General features: G+C 31.5%; 2 protein-coding genes across 2 annotated transcripts; one reads left to right on the top strand and one right to left on the bottom strand.

Annotated features, from left to right (window-relative positions):
• Positions 1–2,920: 2,920 nt before the first annotated feature.
• Positions 2,921–4,092, top strand: LOC143913135 (uncharacterized). The gene is made up of 2 exons (XM_077432743.1): positions 2,921–3,530; positions 3,629–4,092. The coding sequence occupies exons 1-2, from the start codon at positions 3,296–3,298 to the stop codon at positions 3,988–3,990; spliced, it is 597 nt and encodes a 198-aa protein (XP_077288869.1). The 5' UTR covers positions 2,921–3,295; the 3' UTR covers positions 3,991–4,092.
• On the bottom strand, positions 3,624–6,993 carry LOC143913134 (uncharacterized). The gene is made up of 2 exons (XM_077432742.1): positions 5,652–6,993; positions 3,624–5,225 (listed from the first exon to the last, which is right to left on the bottom strand). Exons 1-2 carry the CDS (start codon positions 6,910–6,912, stop codon positions 4,198–4,200), a joined length of 2,289 nt encoding a protein of 762 aa, XP_077288868.1. The 5' UTR covers positions 6,913–6,993; the 3' UTR covers positions 3,624–4,197.
• Between the last annotated feature and the right edge of the window lie 10,799 nt (positions 6,994–17,792).

Genomic DNA, 17,792 nt, shown 5'->3' with positions numbered 1-17,792 from the left:
TATATTATTAATATAGTTTAATTTTTGCTTTTTTTTTTAAACTTTTGCAGTCGTAACATGTATTCTTAGTGGTAATTAACTTAATGTAATACAACTGCTTAAGTATTATCTTGGATACTTCATAGCATAAAATATCACAATATATGACAAAATTGGGGGGGTCATGTCTTCTGTTCATTAAAATTTAATCTATTAGTTAAAGATATTTTAAATTATTAGCTTAAATTGGCAACATGTATTGCTTTTGACAATATTTACAGAAGATGTTTGAAAGGTCTGTGATGAAATATGAATTTTTCTTACATGCCCGTCCAATTTTGTCAGGTGTTGGTAAAGTTATAAATTTTCTATGTTGGCATTGCTAATATTTGAAAATTTAGTATGACGTTAATCTGTGATTGTAAAAATGATTTAAATTAGTGTCAAAAATATTTGCATATGTATTCAAATATAACACATCTAAAAAGACTGGAACTTGTAGACTTTTTCAACAATCGTTATTTCAATAATTTTTCCAAATTAATTGCAATGTGTTTAGACTTTTCGATTTATAACAAATATTGGAATTCGTCTATTAGGTAATATGTATCGAATTTGAATATTCAAAATTAAGAATTTGTATTAAAATAACGTACTGTATCAAATGTATTGTATTTGTAAGGCTTTGTATTGCGTATGTATGTATTCAGTTAATCATCTATCTTATTTTATTCCATTTCTATTCTACATGTTCATTCCAATTATTGTGACCATTATGGATTGCGAAATTAGTAGTAATTTTTAGCAAAAGTCGTCTTTGTTGGCTTGAAATGGAAATACATTTGGATATTTTTAATGAAAATTATAATATTATATACATACGTACTTCAGCTTTGTATATGTACATATGTATGTGAACGAGATGTTCAAAATTGTAGACATTTGTCTTAAGTGAAGTTAATGCGAATTTTCACGAATGAGGTGCTAAGTTAGTCTTAAAATAATATGTTTAATGTTTAATTTTTGTGTATTTCTTATGTAAAAATGTCCTCCATAATTATCTAGTCATAAAACAGTATGTATGTATCAATTTGTCACAAATTAAATATAATTCAATTTTGTAAACGTGCGTATTTTTTTATTTCATAATTTTATTCGTAAATTATCATGTAGTTGTTTAATGTTCAATATTTTTTAAATATTGAAAGTTTAAGCTACGCAAATTAATAGAAAACTCTTCTAAATTACACAATATGTACATATAAAGAATAATTCCATTAATCTAATATATAATTTCAGTGACCGGCAGTGTATATACGAGTTTTTTTGGTTTTATTATTTGATTTAAACTATTAAACATGTTTTACGATTAAAAGAGGTTATTTATATTTTAAAATTAGGACGAAATATGAATTTTAAAAAAACATGTACAATAGGGTAATTTTTAAATTTTTTTCTAATGTCTAACTAAAATAATATTACAGTATATATTTTTCTATGAATTAAAATAAAAAGGCAATTGACACAAGACAATAATAAATAGTAATCCAATATTTAGTAGACCCTCCTGCTTTTATGAAAGCCTCAACACATGCCCACATGGACAATACGATTTTTTTAGCATTTCGTCCCAAATTTCTTCAAACCATACATTTTCAATAGTTTTTTTTTAACTTTTTTGTTCCCTTTGCTTTATAATGGCTCATAAATTTTACGATAGGGTATAAGTCAGGACTAAAGCCCGGACCCAGAAGGTGCCGCGTATTGTTCAAATGTTGTAAATGCATTGTTAAAGGTTTACTGAACCTTTTTTACAAAGGATTTACAACAATGGAACAATGAGCGGCCCCTTGGCTATCCTACCTCTAGTCGGGACTATTGTCTTACCATTGTAGTGAGGAATACCTACTTCCTCTTTGTATTCTTTTGTGTGTAAAAAAAATAGCCATGCAAACTTAATAAAATGCTATTAAATTTCTTTGATGATATCAATCACTTATTTTAAATACAATAAATACCATATTTGCCCAATGACAATTTGCAAATACGGCCTGAAATTTAAAGTCGGTAGACTCCGAAAGATGTTGCTCAATAGAAGGCAGCGAACATTTTTTCAAAATTTTTTCATAGTCTGTAGTCTTCACTGTGCCGAATTGACAAAATGTTGCATCCCCATGGCGTAATACGAAAAACATCCCCAAATCTCGTAACACACTGATCACTGAAACATTCATCCAGTTTATACCATCGGAGTTCCAAAGATTAAACTTGCTCTCGTCAGTAAAGATTACATTCTTATTATTAAAGATTATATTCTCATTATTGGGTCCAAATTTTGTGGAATTTTTCCCAATAAAACCGTTTTTTTCCGAACTCTTTAACACGAACGTTTTATCATCCGATTTTCTTGGGGGGTTGTTTTTTTTACGCTACGACCACATGGCTTGCGATTACCGGGTTCCGTTTCCCGATTATTTTTGAGAAAACGTGCTAAAATTATTCGTTGACATCTCAACTGCAAAGTAATTACTAGTGTGGACAATCCTCTTGAAGATAGCAAAAATATTTTCCAATTTGTCAAGTTTCGTACAAATCGTAGTTACTCACTCGAAATTCGAACTTAATTCGAAGAACTTAATAGAATACCTCAAAATGTTTGAAATACTACCCTTTTCAATAAAAAAAAGAGTATTTTAGAAAGTAGGGGACCTTCTACCGAGAAATTCCGAGAATTCCAAATATTTAGAGGTGATGCAATTTCAATTACCGGTACTGTATATTACAAATACCGAGCGAAGCCGGGTAAAAACACTAGTAATTAATAAAATTGCCATTATAAACGATGCAAATTTTCATAGAGGCGAAAGCAAGTAAAAATAAAAGCTCAATATATGCGATTTTGTTTCAACTATTGTATAAGTATGTAAGGGCCAAAGTTTAAGAAGTTTTAAATAACTTGTACCTTGACTGTTTGCCAAAAATTCACTTTGGCCAAAAATGCAGAGGCGTATTGTGCAACTATTTTTTTCTTATTGATTGTTTCTTACTTATTAGAGAAAGCCAAAGCGAGGTTTTGTGCCAATTTTGCCGATATAGCACTGCGAATGTTGTGCTCTATCCAAAAGTGATGATTAATTAGAGGATCGAGGGTTTTTTGGTGTAAATTTGTAAAATATACTTAAGAATATGTGAAAAAAATACGCTCCTGCTTTTCTGCGAACTCACAAAAATACTTATACAATTTAGCATCTTACCGTGAGCTTCACTTCAATGTTAACTGTGTCGAGTGCTGGTTATTTATTTTATTGGTATAACAATGGCGACAGAAAATTTTGTTGAAAATATTATTTCTTTATATAGTGAAAGACGGTGGAAAGATATAATTAATAACTTTATGGACGAAAAAGATAAAAATAAATTATCGTGGATATTTCCAAGTGAAAGCAATTTAAATTTTATAAATTCCACATTAAAAGAATGTAACTTAAACTCCATTATAAGTGTGGGATGTGGAAGCGGATTATTAGAATGGATTTTAAAGGAATCTTTAGGTACATATTAAAATTTTTAATATTTGATCAGGTAATTAACATTATCACTATCAAAAGTAAAAAATGCGTTTGTTTTTGATATTTTTTTTTATTCACAGACATATCAATTACTGGAATTGAGATAGATGGTTGCTGGTGGAATTGTAAATATGCTCCACCCTCATTTATACCACTACATCTGGCTAAAAATCCATTGAATCACGACGAATCAACATTGAAAATATTAGACAATGATGTGGCAGCCATTATGTTTTGTTATTTTAACAACCGGAATGCATTTGTACAATATATGAAGTATTTTACTGGTGGAACATTAATAATTATTGGACCCGGAGAGGGTAGATATACTCATACCGATCCTACTCCGTTTGATCATAGACTTTCAGAATCTTGGTCTTTGTTAAAATACGAAGAAGTGCGTAATACAAAAGATTATATAGCAATTTATAGGCGAAAATAAAATATTCAAGAAATAAAATTTTATAAGTGTTAATTATAATAAAATGTAGTTGTGATAAATTATTATAAGTATGTGTGTATATACATAATTACATTTGAATATAAATTGATTTTTTATTATGATTTCCTCACAAATTGTTTCGACTACAGATACTTTTTGTTCTACAATTTTAAGATCTGAATCAATGAATACTATTTTCTTTTTAAATTATTTTCCTTGATCTTCCGTCGATTTGTTAACATCAACCAATCTTGTATTTGGTATGAAATCCATGACGTTTGGTTTTGTTAAAATAGTATAATCTTCCACAACTCTGATTTTATTTTGGTTTTCGAAAGTTGGTGTAGATGTACTATTTATATTTTTACACATTGTGAATATTTTTGAGTTAGAAAAATGTGTTTTATCAGAGCCTTTCAATATACGGTAACTCTTCACTGATATTTTGGGCTTCTTTCTAAGAAAAGGTTCAGAGTTTGAAACGAGATCAATTATATCTGAAGATAAAACTTGTTGATGTTTATTGTCAACCACGTTTTCATCTTTTATGGTAGTTTCTCTAATAGAATTCATTATAAAAAAAGGAATATTCGGATTTTCCGGGTTAATATTTTGATGTTTATCTGTCGGAAATGATACAATTGATTCTAATGGAGTATGAGGTTTTGCATTTGTTAAATCAGTCATGTTTCGTACAAATATATTTTGAGAGATATTTGTAGGTGTGTATGACTGCTCTATTGGTTGATTGAAATTGAAAATTTCATTCGAGACATTCGAATCTGTATGAATTTGTTCTGTTTTATTATTTACACAGTCAATGTCGATATTACAGTCATTCGACAAGTTTGAAAAATTGTTGTCACTTCTGTTAGGGCTTTCTTCATCAATACTTTCAGTAGATTTTACATCTATATTGATAGCGTTTTTGCTATCAACAATTTTCACAGAATTTTTACTGTGATTATTTTTTTGGTGTAAAAATAAATGTGCCTCATAATTCAATTTGTTAACAGAAGTATACGAGCAATATGAACAAGCGTGCAATAAATCTGTTTTGATTCCGGGATGCTTGGCCTTGATGTGAACTTTGATGGACGATGCTTGAATGCATGAATATGAGCAATGTTCACATTTGTAATTCTTCTGAAGCGAATGTGTCATTGAATGGCGTCTATAAGAACTGTTATTAGCAGATTTGAAACTGCAATGTTCACATTCGTATGGTTTTTCCCCTAAAAAAAGAAAAAACATTGAAAATTATTGGATAACATTAATTATATCTACAATAATGTACTCAATTTTCATTAAAATGTGTATATTTAGTGCGCTTTTTGTAGTGGAACGAACTGGAACAGCATTCCAACACATATTTTCATAATTCGAGAAATCTAATGAGGCATATTACACTATCAATATTATTATACGATCGTATTGATAGTGTAATATATTAGTATATCGTGATAATTAGTGTATTCGGGCTGTTTTGATATCCGCAATACTACCTATAGAATCAAAATCTCATTGATACCATAAATAAAAATCAATGTTTACTGCTGTGTCCAAGGTGATGGAATAAATAAAAAAAACTTCACAATGTGCTGATTCTGGCATCCTTTTTCTACAAAAAACGCACCGAGTATATTATAAAGGTTGGATACCTGTATGGAGTCGGGCATGAACTGTTAAGGAAGTTTTTGCACTTGCGGAATAATTGCACATTTTGCATTTATAATGTTTAATTTTTTCGTGAACTGCTCTCATATGCAAAGTCAGTAATCTATTTGTGCTGAGTTCTCTCTTGCAAATCTTGCAAATAAATTTTCTTGGCGAATTAATGTCTTTCCTGTGAATGGGCCGATGTCTAGCTAGTTGTTTCGAATTTTTGAAGATTTTTAAGCATATTTGACACACATAGGTTTTCTCGCCGGAATGAATTTTTTTATGGACATTGGTCAGGCGATGGAAACTGTACGTTTTGTGTGGACAACAATTGCAACTATACAATTCTAAGTCAATGCGATGTTTATTCCATAAATGTGTATGTAAGGTGTCAACAGTCAGTATTTGTGCTTTGCACTCTGGACAGTGGAGTTCTTTGGTGCCATTTAAATGACATGATTTATGATACGACATATTTTTTTCTAATAATAATCTTACACTGCAATTTTGAATACCGCACCTATATCCACTTTGTTCAGAAATTAGCTTTTCATGTTTAACTTTCCTCAAGTTGGAGGTTCCTGTTGATTTTAAATTACTTATAGAACTCTTCACCTTGATAATGTGTTGTTTTTTTCCATCGCTTTCAGGCGCAATTTCTTGGTTCGTTTGATTTAATAGAAACGATGAAGGATAAGTACTGTCACTGCTTACATTATCATCCAAATTACAAATGTTTTGGTGACATTCTGAAAAAATATTATTGTCTAAGCTATTTTCTGGTAAGGAGTTGACGTATGTTATTACTTGGGAGCAGTTTATTTCTGTACTGGCCTTTTTATTGTCTTGAGTTATACAATGAGAGTTTGGTGAGGTATTTTTATATAATGTTATAGCTTTTTTTCCGTTTATTTCGCTTTCGTCTACTAAATTTTTTTTATTCTTATCAATATTTTGCATATTCAAACAAATCACCATTTTTTTTACTTCTTCTGAAGACATACAGTGATGATGTCGTAGATGTTTTTTTAAGAAATTTTCAGAATTAAAGCGACCCATGCAACCGGGGCATGTAATAGAAATTGTATTTGCGAGTTCATTTTTCTTTTTTGATCCATTTTCCAAGTGAAGCGATTTAATGTGAAAACCAATATTTTCCAATGAAAATGACATATATGGGCAACAGCAACACTTATAAAAATCAAAATTATTGATTGTTTCTTTTACAATACAGCTTTCAGGAAAAATATTTTCTTCCATTACTTTAATTTAATTATTAATATAATAATAAATATTTCAGCTGTCACTTGACGTACCCAAACCGATGATTTTTGTGACAGCAATCTAAACAAATATAAAATTGAGCATACCTCCCCACATTTAATTTTGTATGTTTTGATCATTTTAAATTATAAATCACGGTAATATCATATTTTTAATTGAAAATCGGTCTCAATTTACGCGGTAGATACAGTTCGGTGATTATTCCGCAAAAAGCGATCTCGCGCACATCACTAAAATCTCGATCATAGAACATCTGGCACCCAAAAATTCCATCAATTGAAAGTAACATACGTGAAATATTATACTAACGATTGTTGTGCGCGGGATCGCAATTTGCGCAATAATCCTTGTACCATTATGTACATATGTATATAGTACGGAATCACACGTGAACTTAAGTTCTCAAGGCCAAGTTCTAAAAAACACATGGCACTAGCCCATATAGTTAACTTCATCGTATATAAATATCTTCAAGAAACAAAGCACAGTCTCGACCTAAATAATCCAATACAGAAATACATGAGCTCACTATAGACCCCGAATTAAATATCGTAAAGCAGGGCTGATGACCCTATGGCACGCGTGCCAAAGGTGGCACGTATAACAATTTACATAGATGGAACGCGAGTAATTTACCAAATTTTACGCGTTTGGAAATATTCGTTCGGTATTCTAATAGAAGTAATATTGGAGAAGAATTTATCAGTTTATCATCATTAGCAGCGACCTAAAAAGTAATAGATGCAATGCAGTTGTAAATGCACTCAATAAATGGGATATAGATCTTTCCAGAATCGTGTCAGTAACTAATGATGGTGCTCGCAGTACGACCGGAGAGGAAAATGGTTTTATCGGTTTATTTACTGATCGTGTTTTGGGCACTTACTTCTGGGCTTTCAAGCGGTTGAAAATTTCTGTCTTTATTTTATTTTTATTTTTTATTTTTATTTTACATATATACCAGGAAGGCCTTACAGGTAAATCCCAATGCGCCTTCTTGGCCAATTACAAATTGCAATTACAATTACAAATGCAGCATTTTTATTACAAGTCGTTGAATTACGAGACACTGAAAAACTCGCAAATTAACGAGACATCTATGAATTGTACATACATTTTATTGTACATTAATCATACATCAAATAGTGGTGACATAGTAGGTAGGAAGGATTTTTAGCCAATTTTTTTTCCGGGAACCGTTTCAACAATGAAATCAGAAAAAAATGGCAAACTCTGATAGGAAACGATCAACCTGGAGTTACAAATCCAGGTCTGACCAACAGCATACTCTGAAAAAATACATTTTTATTCGAGGCCCGGGCCAGGTATCGAACCCCGGCGCCTCTTGACGCTAAGCAGAAGCTTAACGATCGAGCTATGCTGCTGGCTGAAATTAAGATTTGCTTAAAAATGAAAACGTAATAATAACAAGATTTTTTTTCGCTCGTAAGCAGAGAAATTATAATATTCCTCTAGTTGTAAATGCGTATCGTCGTAATTCAAAGCTTTGTTGTAATTCAAAACAATGATCTAATTTTAGCTCAATCTCGCTCTTTAGCTTAATTTTGATATTTAATTTAATTTTTATTTCGATATTTTGTACGCTACTGGTTTCAAATGTTAGCCTGTGGTGCCATTCGTTGGCCTGGTGCGTACGCACCATAACGCAAATCCAATTATTATGGCATCGGGCATAAGTTTTTACTAGACATTTACAGCTTTCCAAATGTAATACTATATTATAATATAATAAATTCAAAATGTAAGTTTTTTTACCTCCTGTAAAGTTCAGTTATTTGTTATATATCAGCGGCAATGCAGTATCACCGATGATTGAAAAATAGTCTTGAAGGAGTCGTGTTCATTCAGCTTCGTTAGCCAGATAAACTCGGCCTGATACGAGTGGATATCATTGTTATTAAATAAATAAAAATGTATGTATAAGCTTTTGGAACGCGCGCAAATACTGATTTTTACTAGCCTCTTCTTAGCTCGCTTTCGATTTTTTCATCTGACGAATTTTTTTTAATACTTGGGACATCTATTGACATAAAGTCGAAACGTGATGCCACAGCGAAGCGTAATTTTCGGTTTTTGAGCGTGAAGCGCAAACCTCATTACTATACAAGTACTTATTCCAAGTAAATATTTAAACCGGTTCCTGGAACAATGGACTAAATTGCATTGAATGAACAAATTGAAAATGCACTGAATGCACAAAATGGCGCAGTTTCGAGAAGTCCTAATTTTCAAAGGCGCTCAAAAAGAACTTATGCAATAGAATTCCACAAAAAAAAGGTTAGCACCCTCGGGTAACATACATATATACAAATACCCCTTGACCCTTTTTTGTGGAATTCTATTGCTTTACTTCTCCTTGAGCATCTTTGAAAGTTTGGATGTCTCGAGAGTACAACTATCTCGAGTGCATTTTATGTAATTTAAAAATCAATTTAAAATGTAAATATTTTATTAAATTTCTCTTCCTCGGTATTGTAATGAAAACAGTAAAATTTTGAAGCAAATCAGAATATTAACAAAACACGTGAATAGTATTAGGAAATTGTATTATTTTATTGGAACTTCATATGTATTCATAATGACTTATAGTGTTATTTTAATACAATTTTCATAAATTGAACTATAGGCAGCATTTTATGTAGGCTTAAATTTAAAAAAGAATGAATATATATACTTTTTACTTTTAAAGTCGATAAACATAGTATGTATGCAATGGCGGACTGGCCATACAAGCGAATATGCCCGATGGCATGTGGGCCCCACTATCTGTTATTAAATTACTTTTTAACTATTTCACGTGTGTAAAAATTTATAGGATATTGCACTTTGGGACCTAAAGTTTGGGTATTTCAACAAAACAAATTTCTAACGATATACACAAACAACTAATACCTGCTTTAACAGCCCAAGGATCGGTTAACTTTTTTTATTAGGCTCGAAATGTAAGTTTCAACATTTGCGTGGGCCCTTTTGCCGGGCCCATTTCCAACGTCAATATTATGTACTAGTGAATAGCCCGATGAAATATCATCGCATGGGTATAAAATTATTATCTATCCGTATAAAACTAAAAAAAAAATCCGGAACCGGAACCGTTATTTTCGTACTCTCATAGATAGTTTTCAATTCTTTATTTGTAATAATTTTCAATTCTTAAAGTTTACGTTAACAAAATGTAATATTTTCCGATTATACACAAACGGTCATTGACCTCGTAACGTTGAATATTATTATTACACATAACAAATTACGTGCATATACATATGATGTGTATTTACAACACGTATTCTGGGCGAGGATATGGCGTGCGCCGCGGGCTCGTGAGGATCGGAGGATTGGAGGGTCCGAGGTTCGATTCCCGGCGCTCGCGGTGAATGAAATCAATTTTTTTCTCGAATATCGTCAAAATATAAATAATTTAAATTATAATTTTAATTTAATTGAAAATAAATATATAAAAAAATGGTTCAAAACCTCGCTAAATGAAATTATTAAAATTACGTATTTTTATATGGCGAGAAGGAATATTTCAATTAATGTTTAAAAAAAAAGGCGAAATGAAGAATTGGATTTGGCGTGATGTCCGTGACCATTAGCTCAATTTAGACCTATATTCAGGCTATTGGGGTGATCGGTTCGAGTCGCGAAAAAGTCGTCTCGTCAAAAAATGATTTTATCGATTTTTATCGATTCATTCATTATGTTCGGCGAGAGTTAGGACACACACACTCACACAAACCCACCCACACACACACACACACAGATTACCGTCTTTATATATATGATATACCAATACCTATGCAACAACTACCTACTGAAATAAAAATGGGAATAAACAAATTTTCGTGAATAATATAAACTGAATTGCTTAAAACAATTTTGATAGGACGATTCATCATCAACCAGCGATTTAAATTTACTTCATACTTTCAAAATAACATTCGAATTTAAATAAAATTCGAAATAAAAAGTCGTGCGAGCTGCCAGCACGTCCCCAAGCGAATGCGCGCGCGGCTCAACGGCGAGTGGCGTTCCCCGCTCCCCCCTCCCCCCTCTCGGCCCACCATATGAGATACGAGAGGGGAACGTTGGGGACGGGTGAGGCAGCGACCAGCGGGCTAAGGAGTGGGGGTCACTACGCGCACCGTACCGCGCACTAACACAATCACACCGGTAGGGAAACGTAGCCCATTGCGTTTTGATGCTTCCGGTTGAGATAAAAATAATTTTATATATATGTATGTAGGCGGGGTACATGTATGTTGACCGTATCCCAGCCTAACGAAACACTGTTGTGCTTGTTTTATAAAGTTTTATTGTTTGCCTATGGTTGTACAAAGGTATTATATTTGGGCAAAAGTATGGCGTTCAGCGGTCTCTGGATATGGTAGAGTGTCGCTGGCTCGGCATTCGTTTATGTTCAGAAGGTCTCTGGATGCGGCAGTGTGTTGTTGGCTCGTCGTTCGGCTATGTTCAGAAGGTCTCTGGATGCGGCAGTGTGTTGTTGGCTCGTCGTTCGGCTATGTTCAGAAGGTCTCTGTTTGCGGCAGTGTGTTGCTGGCTCGTTGTTCGGCTATGTTCGGAAGGTCTCTGGATACGGCAGTGTGTTGCTGGCTCGTTCGGCTGGTTGATCTTCCAAGTCCGCGTGGTGTAGTGGTGGCAGGTCAGGAGCTGGATGTTGACTGGTCTGCTGCTGTGTGTCGACGCTTGCTGCTGTGGGTCGACTGGCGTTGTTTGGGTTGTACCTCCTTTTATAGTGTTTCTGGAATCACCTGACCCATGGTGGTGGTTGTTGATGCGTAAGCGAGGAATGCGCTTTTGTCGATGGGGTGGACTTTTCTGGAACGATTGGCGCCGTTCCGCTCGATGTAGTTTAATGGCGGCGGCGTGTTTCGACCGTTTTGGTTCCGCTCGCCTGGTAGGGGCGTTCCGCTTGAGTTTAATATAATGGCTGCAGGTGTGCTTCGACTGGTTTTGTTCCGCTCGAGTGTGAGGGGTGGAACTGTCTCGAAGGTTTTGGCGATTGATTCCAAGAAGTGCGCGTGTTGTTTACGTGTGCGAGTTCTGCGCGGAATGTGGTTTGTTGTTGTGGAATATTCTCGAATGTTTCGATGACGATGACGATGACGAGATTCCTACATGTACATATATAAAATAATAAAAAGATACACAGAAACACACACTCAGACACGCAGAGCCACACACATTTTTCTATATTATGTAAATGTGATCAGTGATCGATTCCGAGTTCGAATTTTCACATGATCACAAAACTTTATCTATTGTTATTACGTACATAATATGTACATAGATAAAGTGAAAAGACAGTCGGTAGAAATTAAGTTAATTGATAGTTTTTTGGTGACTCAGTTTGATGGTCGATTTTTGTTGACCATGTGAAGATTTGTGGAAAAAATTTTCGCGCTTTTTTCACTTTTTACATAATATTTTTTTATAATTATTTTTTCGAAAATAAGCTTATTTTTTTCATATTTTATAACTCAATAAGATGTATGCAAAGAATATTTTCCATTTTTATTCCGATATAAAAAAGATTTATTGAAAAAAAATTCAATTTGACCAATCTTTGCCTGCCCCCCCCCCCAAAGAAAAAGCTGAATGATTAATTTCTACCTACCGAAAGTAAAAGCCGCTTTTATGCCGCATTCTTTTATGATGCATTCTATTTACCTAGGACAAGGGTTAAAACGAAAACAATGTAATTTATGGATCTATTTAGCTTTTGCCATTTTTCTTGTACCTAAATTTGTTTATTCTCATTTTTGAAAAAAATTTTTTTTTTCCCTTGATTTTTAGCGTGATGGAAAGAAGAAAATTTTGTTATATGGGGGGGGGGGGACGACAATTTTTTTTAACCCTGGGTGGGCCCCCTTTGACTCCTGGCATGCACTGATTTCAGTCCCAGTCCGACACTGTATGTATGTACATAGTATGTCAGAAAATTGGAAGAAAGAATTTAATACAATTTGAATTGAATAAAAAATGAGAGCAAAACTTCAATAAAAAATAATAACGGACAATCAATTAATCAATCTTTATTTTCAATCTCTTATTTATTCCAACTTCGATTCGGATATTGCTTCCATTACGATATTCAATTGATGTAAATTTATAATATGAATTATATGGATTGTTTGATAAGTTACAAAATTATTTTTGGAATGAGAATGATAAAAAAATACAAAATACCTGGTTATTTTGACTGCACGTACATACATACATATACATACGTGTATATATAAATAATTTCTATTTTCTAGTAATTATATACAAACATACATATGTACGAATATTGAAAATATCAAATTTACTTTAAAACAATAACATGAGAGGATTAAAATTGTTAAAATATTTTAACACTTTGTTTGGGTATGAAACACCACAGATAATAAATGGTTATTTTATTTTTCCGTCTAAAAGAAGTGGATTTTATCCATTATTATTGATGATAATTTTAGTGATTGGCGAAATTATTATTCTATTTCAAAATAAATTTCATTTTTCCACAATTTTTTCTATTATGTATTACATGTTAAACATTTGTGAGACGATTTCGCCAATTTCGTCGATTTTTTCGGATTCTTATGTACATTTCGAAAATAAATTTATTATGTATGGTAATTTTAACAGAATAAAAAGACTTTTATGTCCAATCGATTGTAAAAAATGTAAAGATATGATACAAAGTTTTTTAAAAATCAACATTATTTTTATAATATTAAACGTATTAGTGAATACATTTAATGCAGTGGTTTGGAAAAGAATTTTATACCAGATGTTATATGGTGTAAAATCATTTAGCACTGATTTAATGTTTTTGCAAATGTGTTTTGAAATATACTTATGCATTGCTTACTATCAAAAATTAAATGAAAAATTGAAGTCCAACAAAAATTTTTATTCAAAAATTGATATGAATGACACAAATATTTTTGCAAAATTATTCCTCCGAGAAAGTAATAACGACAACATGATAGATTTAACCTTATTTGACATCATGACAGTGTATGAAAAATTAAAAGAAAATGTAAGAATTGTGAGTAAGCGATTTAGAATAACGGTACGTAATGGTTATGCATTTAAATTTTAATTAGTCTAATTGTAGGGTAAATGATTAATTTCTGAATATTTCATATTTACAGTATATTATTACAATGTCGGCATCTTTGTGTACATTTACGTTAATTCCAAGTTTAATATTATTAGACTATAAAAAATATATTTTTCAGGTGAATATTAAACCAATGTATTCAAAATATTAAACTACGTATGTTTTAAAGTGTACATGTTATGTATTTATACATAAAATATATTTTAGGATCGATGGAAAAATTTTTCATTGTTTCTGTGGTTTTTGAAATACACAATATACACAATAATACCTATATCACTGGGAGAAATATTAAAATATGAAACGGCGCATACAAAAACATTTATCTCAAAAATGTCAATTAATGGTTCACGTATGTATTATGATATAACTACATAATTAATAATAATAACTTCATGTATGTACATATACAATGGTGAAGTTTTGTGATGATGAGATTTTGACTGATTCGAACTCAGAATCGACCACTGATCACGTTTTCATGATCTAGAAAAAATGTGTGTTTCTCTCTCTCTCTGCGTGTGTGTGTGTGTGTGTGTGTGTGTGTGTGTGTGTGTGTGTGTGTGTGTGTGTGTGTGTGTGCGTGCGTTAGTGCGTGCGTGCGTGTGTGTGGGTTTGTGTGTGTTTGTGTGTCCGCGTGCGCGTGTGTTTTTCTGTGTGTGACTGTGAGTCAGTGTGAATTTTGGGTATTTTTTGAACACCGTTAGACCTATCGAACTGAAACTTAGTATCGGCTACTGAAATTCTTATCGATACGATGTAAATTTTTTATTTGACCGAAAATGATATAGGTATAAGTATAGGTATAGGTGTCCTCCTTTTTTAAGTTTTTGGGTTCGATTATATCCCAAACCGCTCAACAGATTAGTCTGAATTTTTTTTAAATGTAATATAAATTATAAATTTTATATCCTTACATTTTTAAATATTTTTATCTTAACCGTAAGTAATACTTTGATTCTAGAGCAGGGTTTCCCAAACTTTTTCTGCAATGGAACACTTCGCAAGCCCGGAAACTTTAACGGAAAACTTGGCTTATTTTTTAATTCTTACTAGTAAAAATTAAAAAAAAACGTTATTAAAACACATTATTTATTACTAATTTTTTTTATATATAAAACTTTAATACAATGTAAATATAAAAATATGAATAAATAAAGCACTTAATGACTTTGATGATTTTGAGTCCATGAATTGCATATCTTCTTGATATCAGGCACAATATCAGTGAGTTGCATTCTAATATCTAGTGTGGCGTCGAGCTTGTTCCTGCCTTCATTGCAACATAATACGAAAATCCCGCTTCGCATAAATAGATTGTAGATATTGAAAGTGAAGCAGTAATAGCATGTTTTGAAAAATTGGGGTACTCGAACTCACACAGGAATCATTTAAAGGCTGATCTTTGTATTTTTTTCAAAGGAGAGTCACTAATTAAATCAATTAGATTTTCATAGTAATTTGCGCTCAAGCCCACTGGTTTAGCTGTCACGGAAAATGTATTCCGAACCCAGGAATCGTCCTTACTAGTGTTCGGAAAATATTGCAAACGAGTTGTCTTCAAGTTATGTACATAGGTCTTCTAAAATACTTCAGAAACTTCTTCATCTACTTTAATGTGTATAATAGTTATATCGATTTTAAGTAATAAAAATTTTCGAACAAAATCTGACAACCGGAAGTAGAACTTTTGTCTTGGGTAAGTTTCCCTAGATTTGCACGCAGATCGAAAATTCTCTCATAACCGGTATGTTGAACGAGTAATTGGATTATTAGTCACATTGCGATCGCCTAAAAGACAATTTTTGCCATGAAAATCGCGAATACGGAATATTCTGCACTCGATAGTATGATAGTCATCGTTAGTATGGACTTTTCGGTGGCAAGATGTTCCGTTATAGAGTTTTTGGTGACTTTTGGGTGAGCGCTTTGTGACCAATAATCACCGAACCGTGTGAACATATGTTTAATTATCGAATTTTGTTTTCTGACCTTCTTATATTCCTCAAATACATCCGAATTTTTTGTATTGATGTGTAGATTTATAATCTTATTTTTTTTAAAGGCAACGATTGTGAAAATTTCAAGAAGCTGAACAAACTATTTTGGAATGATGATTCAAAAGTGACTTTGGTATCCTCACTAAATTTGGATTTGGCTTTTTTGTATGCTATGATTGGAGCTATAGCGTCTTACAGTATAATTTTATTGCAGTGTTCACACATATCGTAATTAATATTTTAAATATAAATACAAAGATTAAGAATAAAATAAAAAAAATTATATCTGTGAAAGCAATTAAAAAAAAAAATTGAATAATCATGCACAGTTAAAATCAAATTTGCTGCCTCGTGTGAATTTAATTCAAATAACAGTACATACATAAAAATGATTAAAAAAAATACAATAAATATTGTCTCGAAATAAATTAATAAACACATTTTTAAATGGCTTGAGATAATGGGAAAATATCAATTTATGTTTTTTAATTGATATTTTTATACTAGTTACACTTACAATTACTATTATAATATTTTTGGAAGAAATATTAAATTTTATACAAAATTATTTCATTATTTTTTTAAATTAAGATTTGTTTTATATCCTTACGAAAAACAAAAATATTTTAGTATATTTTTAGTAATATAAATATGTATGTATGTTTTTTTAATTGACAGTTTGTTTTAAATATTTTAATGTCCACAGATATTAGTATAATTTTCAATCAGTAAAAAAAATTTTATTTGTATCAAATATAAATAATACCATGTTCATTAAAATAATGTAAAATTTTTGATAGTTAAATATTTGTTTACACTAAAAATTTATAGTGTAAACAAATATATATGTATTAATTTTTTTTACTATTTAATTGGAAAAAAGCTTTATAGTGTAGAATTTAAAATAAATAACACCTTTTTAAGTAATTACTCATCTTTTAATCAAGTTGATTGCTTCAGTTATAAATTAATGAAAAGGGAATTTCACAGAAGTAACGACTAAAATTCAATTAACCATGAAAGGAATAGAAATGTTGAGCCATTTTTATTCATTATTTGGATATCAAACGCCAATTATAAAGGATGGAAACTTTTATTTTCGGAATTCAAAAAAAAGAATTTATCCTTTAATTGTGGTCGTATTTTTAATTATTGGAGAAGTTGTGAAATTCCAAATGGAGAACAGACTTGGATATTCTGCTATTTTCTGGATTATGTACACTATACTACGAATTGGCGAAACAGTTTCCCCGGCATCGTCTATAATTTTCGATTCTTACAAATACTTCAATGCAAAAATTGTCCTGTACAATAATTTCAACGCAATGAAAAGACTTTTATTATTGAAATCTCAAAAAAACATTGATAAGGCAATAAATAAGGTATTGATAATACATGTATTCGTCATAGCCATAAGCACAATTTTTACAAATGCATATAATTGTATTGTTTGGCATGATCGTGTTTATCAAGGATTATATACCATAAGATCTTTCGTTATAGAATTAATGTTATTACAAGTATCATTTGAAATTTGTTTGTGCATATATTACTTTCAAAAATTAAACGAAACTTTAATAAGGAATCAATATTTGAATCAAATATTTGACACGACAGAAACAAACATATTTATGGAAATTTTTCATCGAAATAACAATAATTGTGACGTGAAAAACTTGGAATTGCTTGGTATTGTAATCGTA

This window comes from Arctopsyche grandis, chromosome 6 (assembly GCF_051622035.1).
Source record: "Arctopsyche grandis isolate Sample6627 chromosome 6, ASM5162203v2, whole genome shotgun sequence".
In the NCBI taxonomy this organism is placed as follows: domain Eukaryota; kingdom Metazoa; phylum Arthropoda; class Insecta; order Trichoptera; family Hydropsychidae; genus Arctopsyche; species Arctopsyche grandis.
The sequence above is the reverse complement of the archived record's forward strand: the minus strand, read 5'-3'. Positions and strand labels throughout refer to the sequence as shown.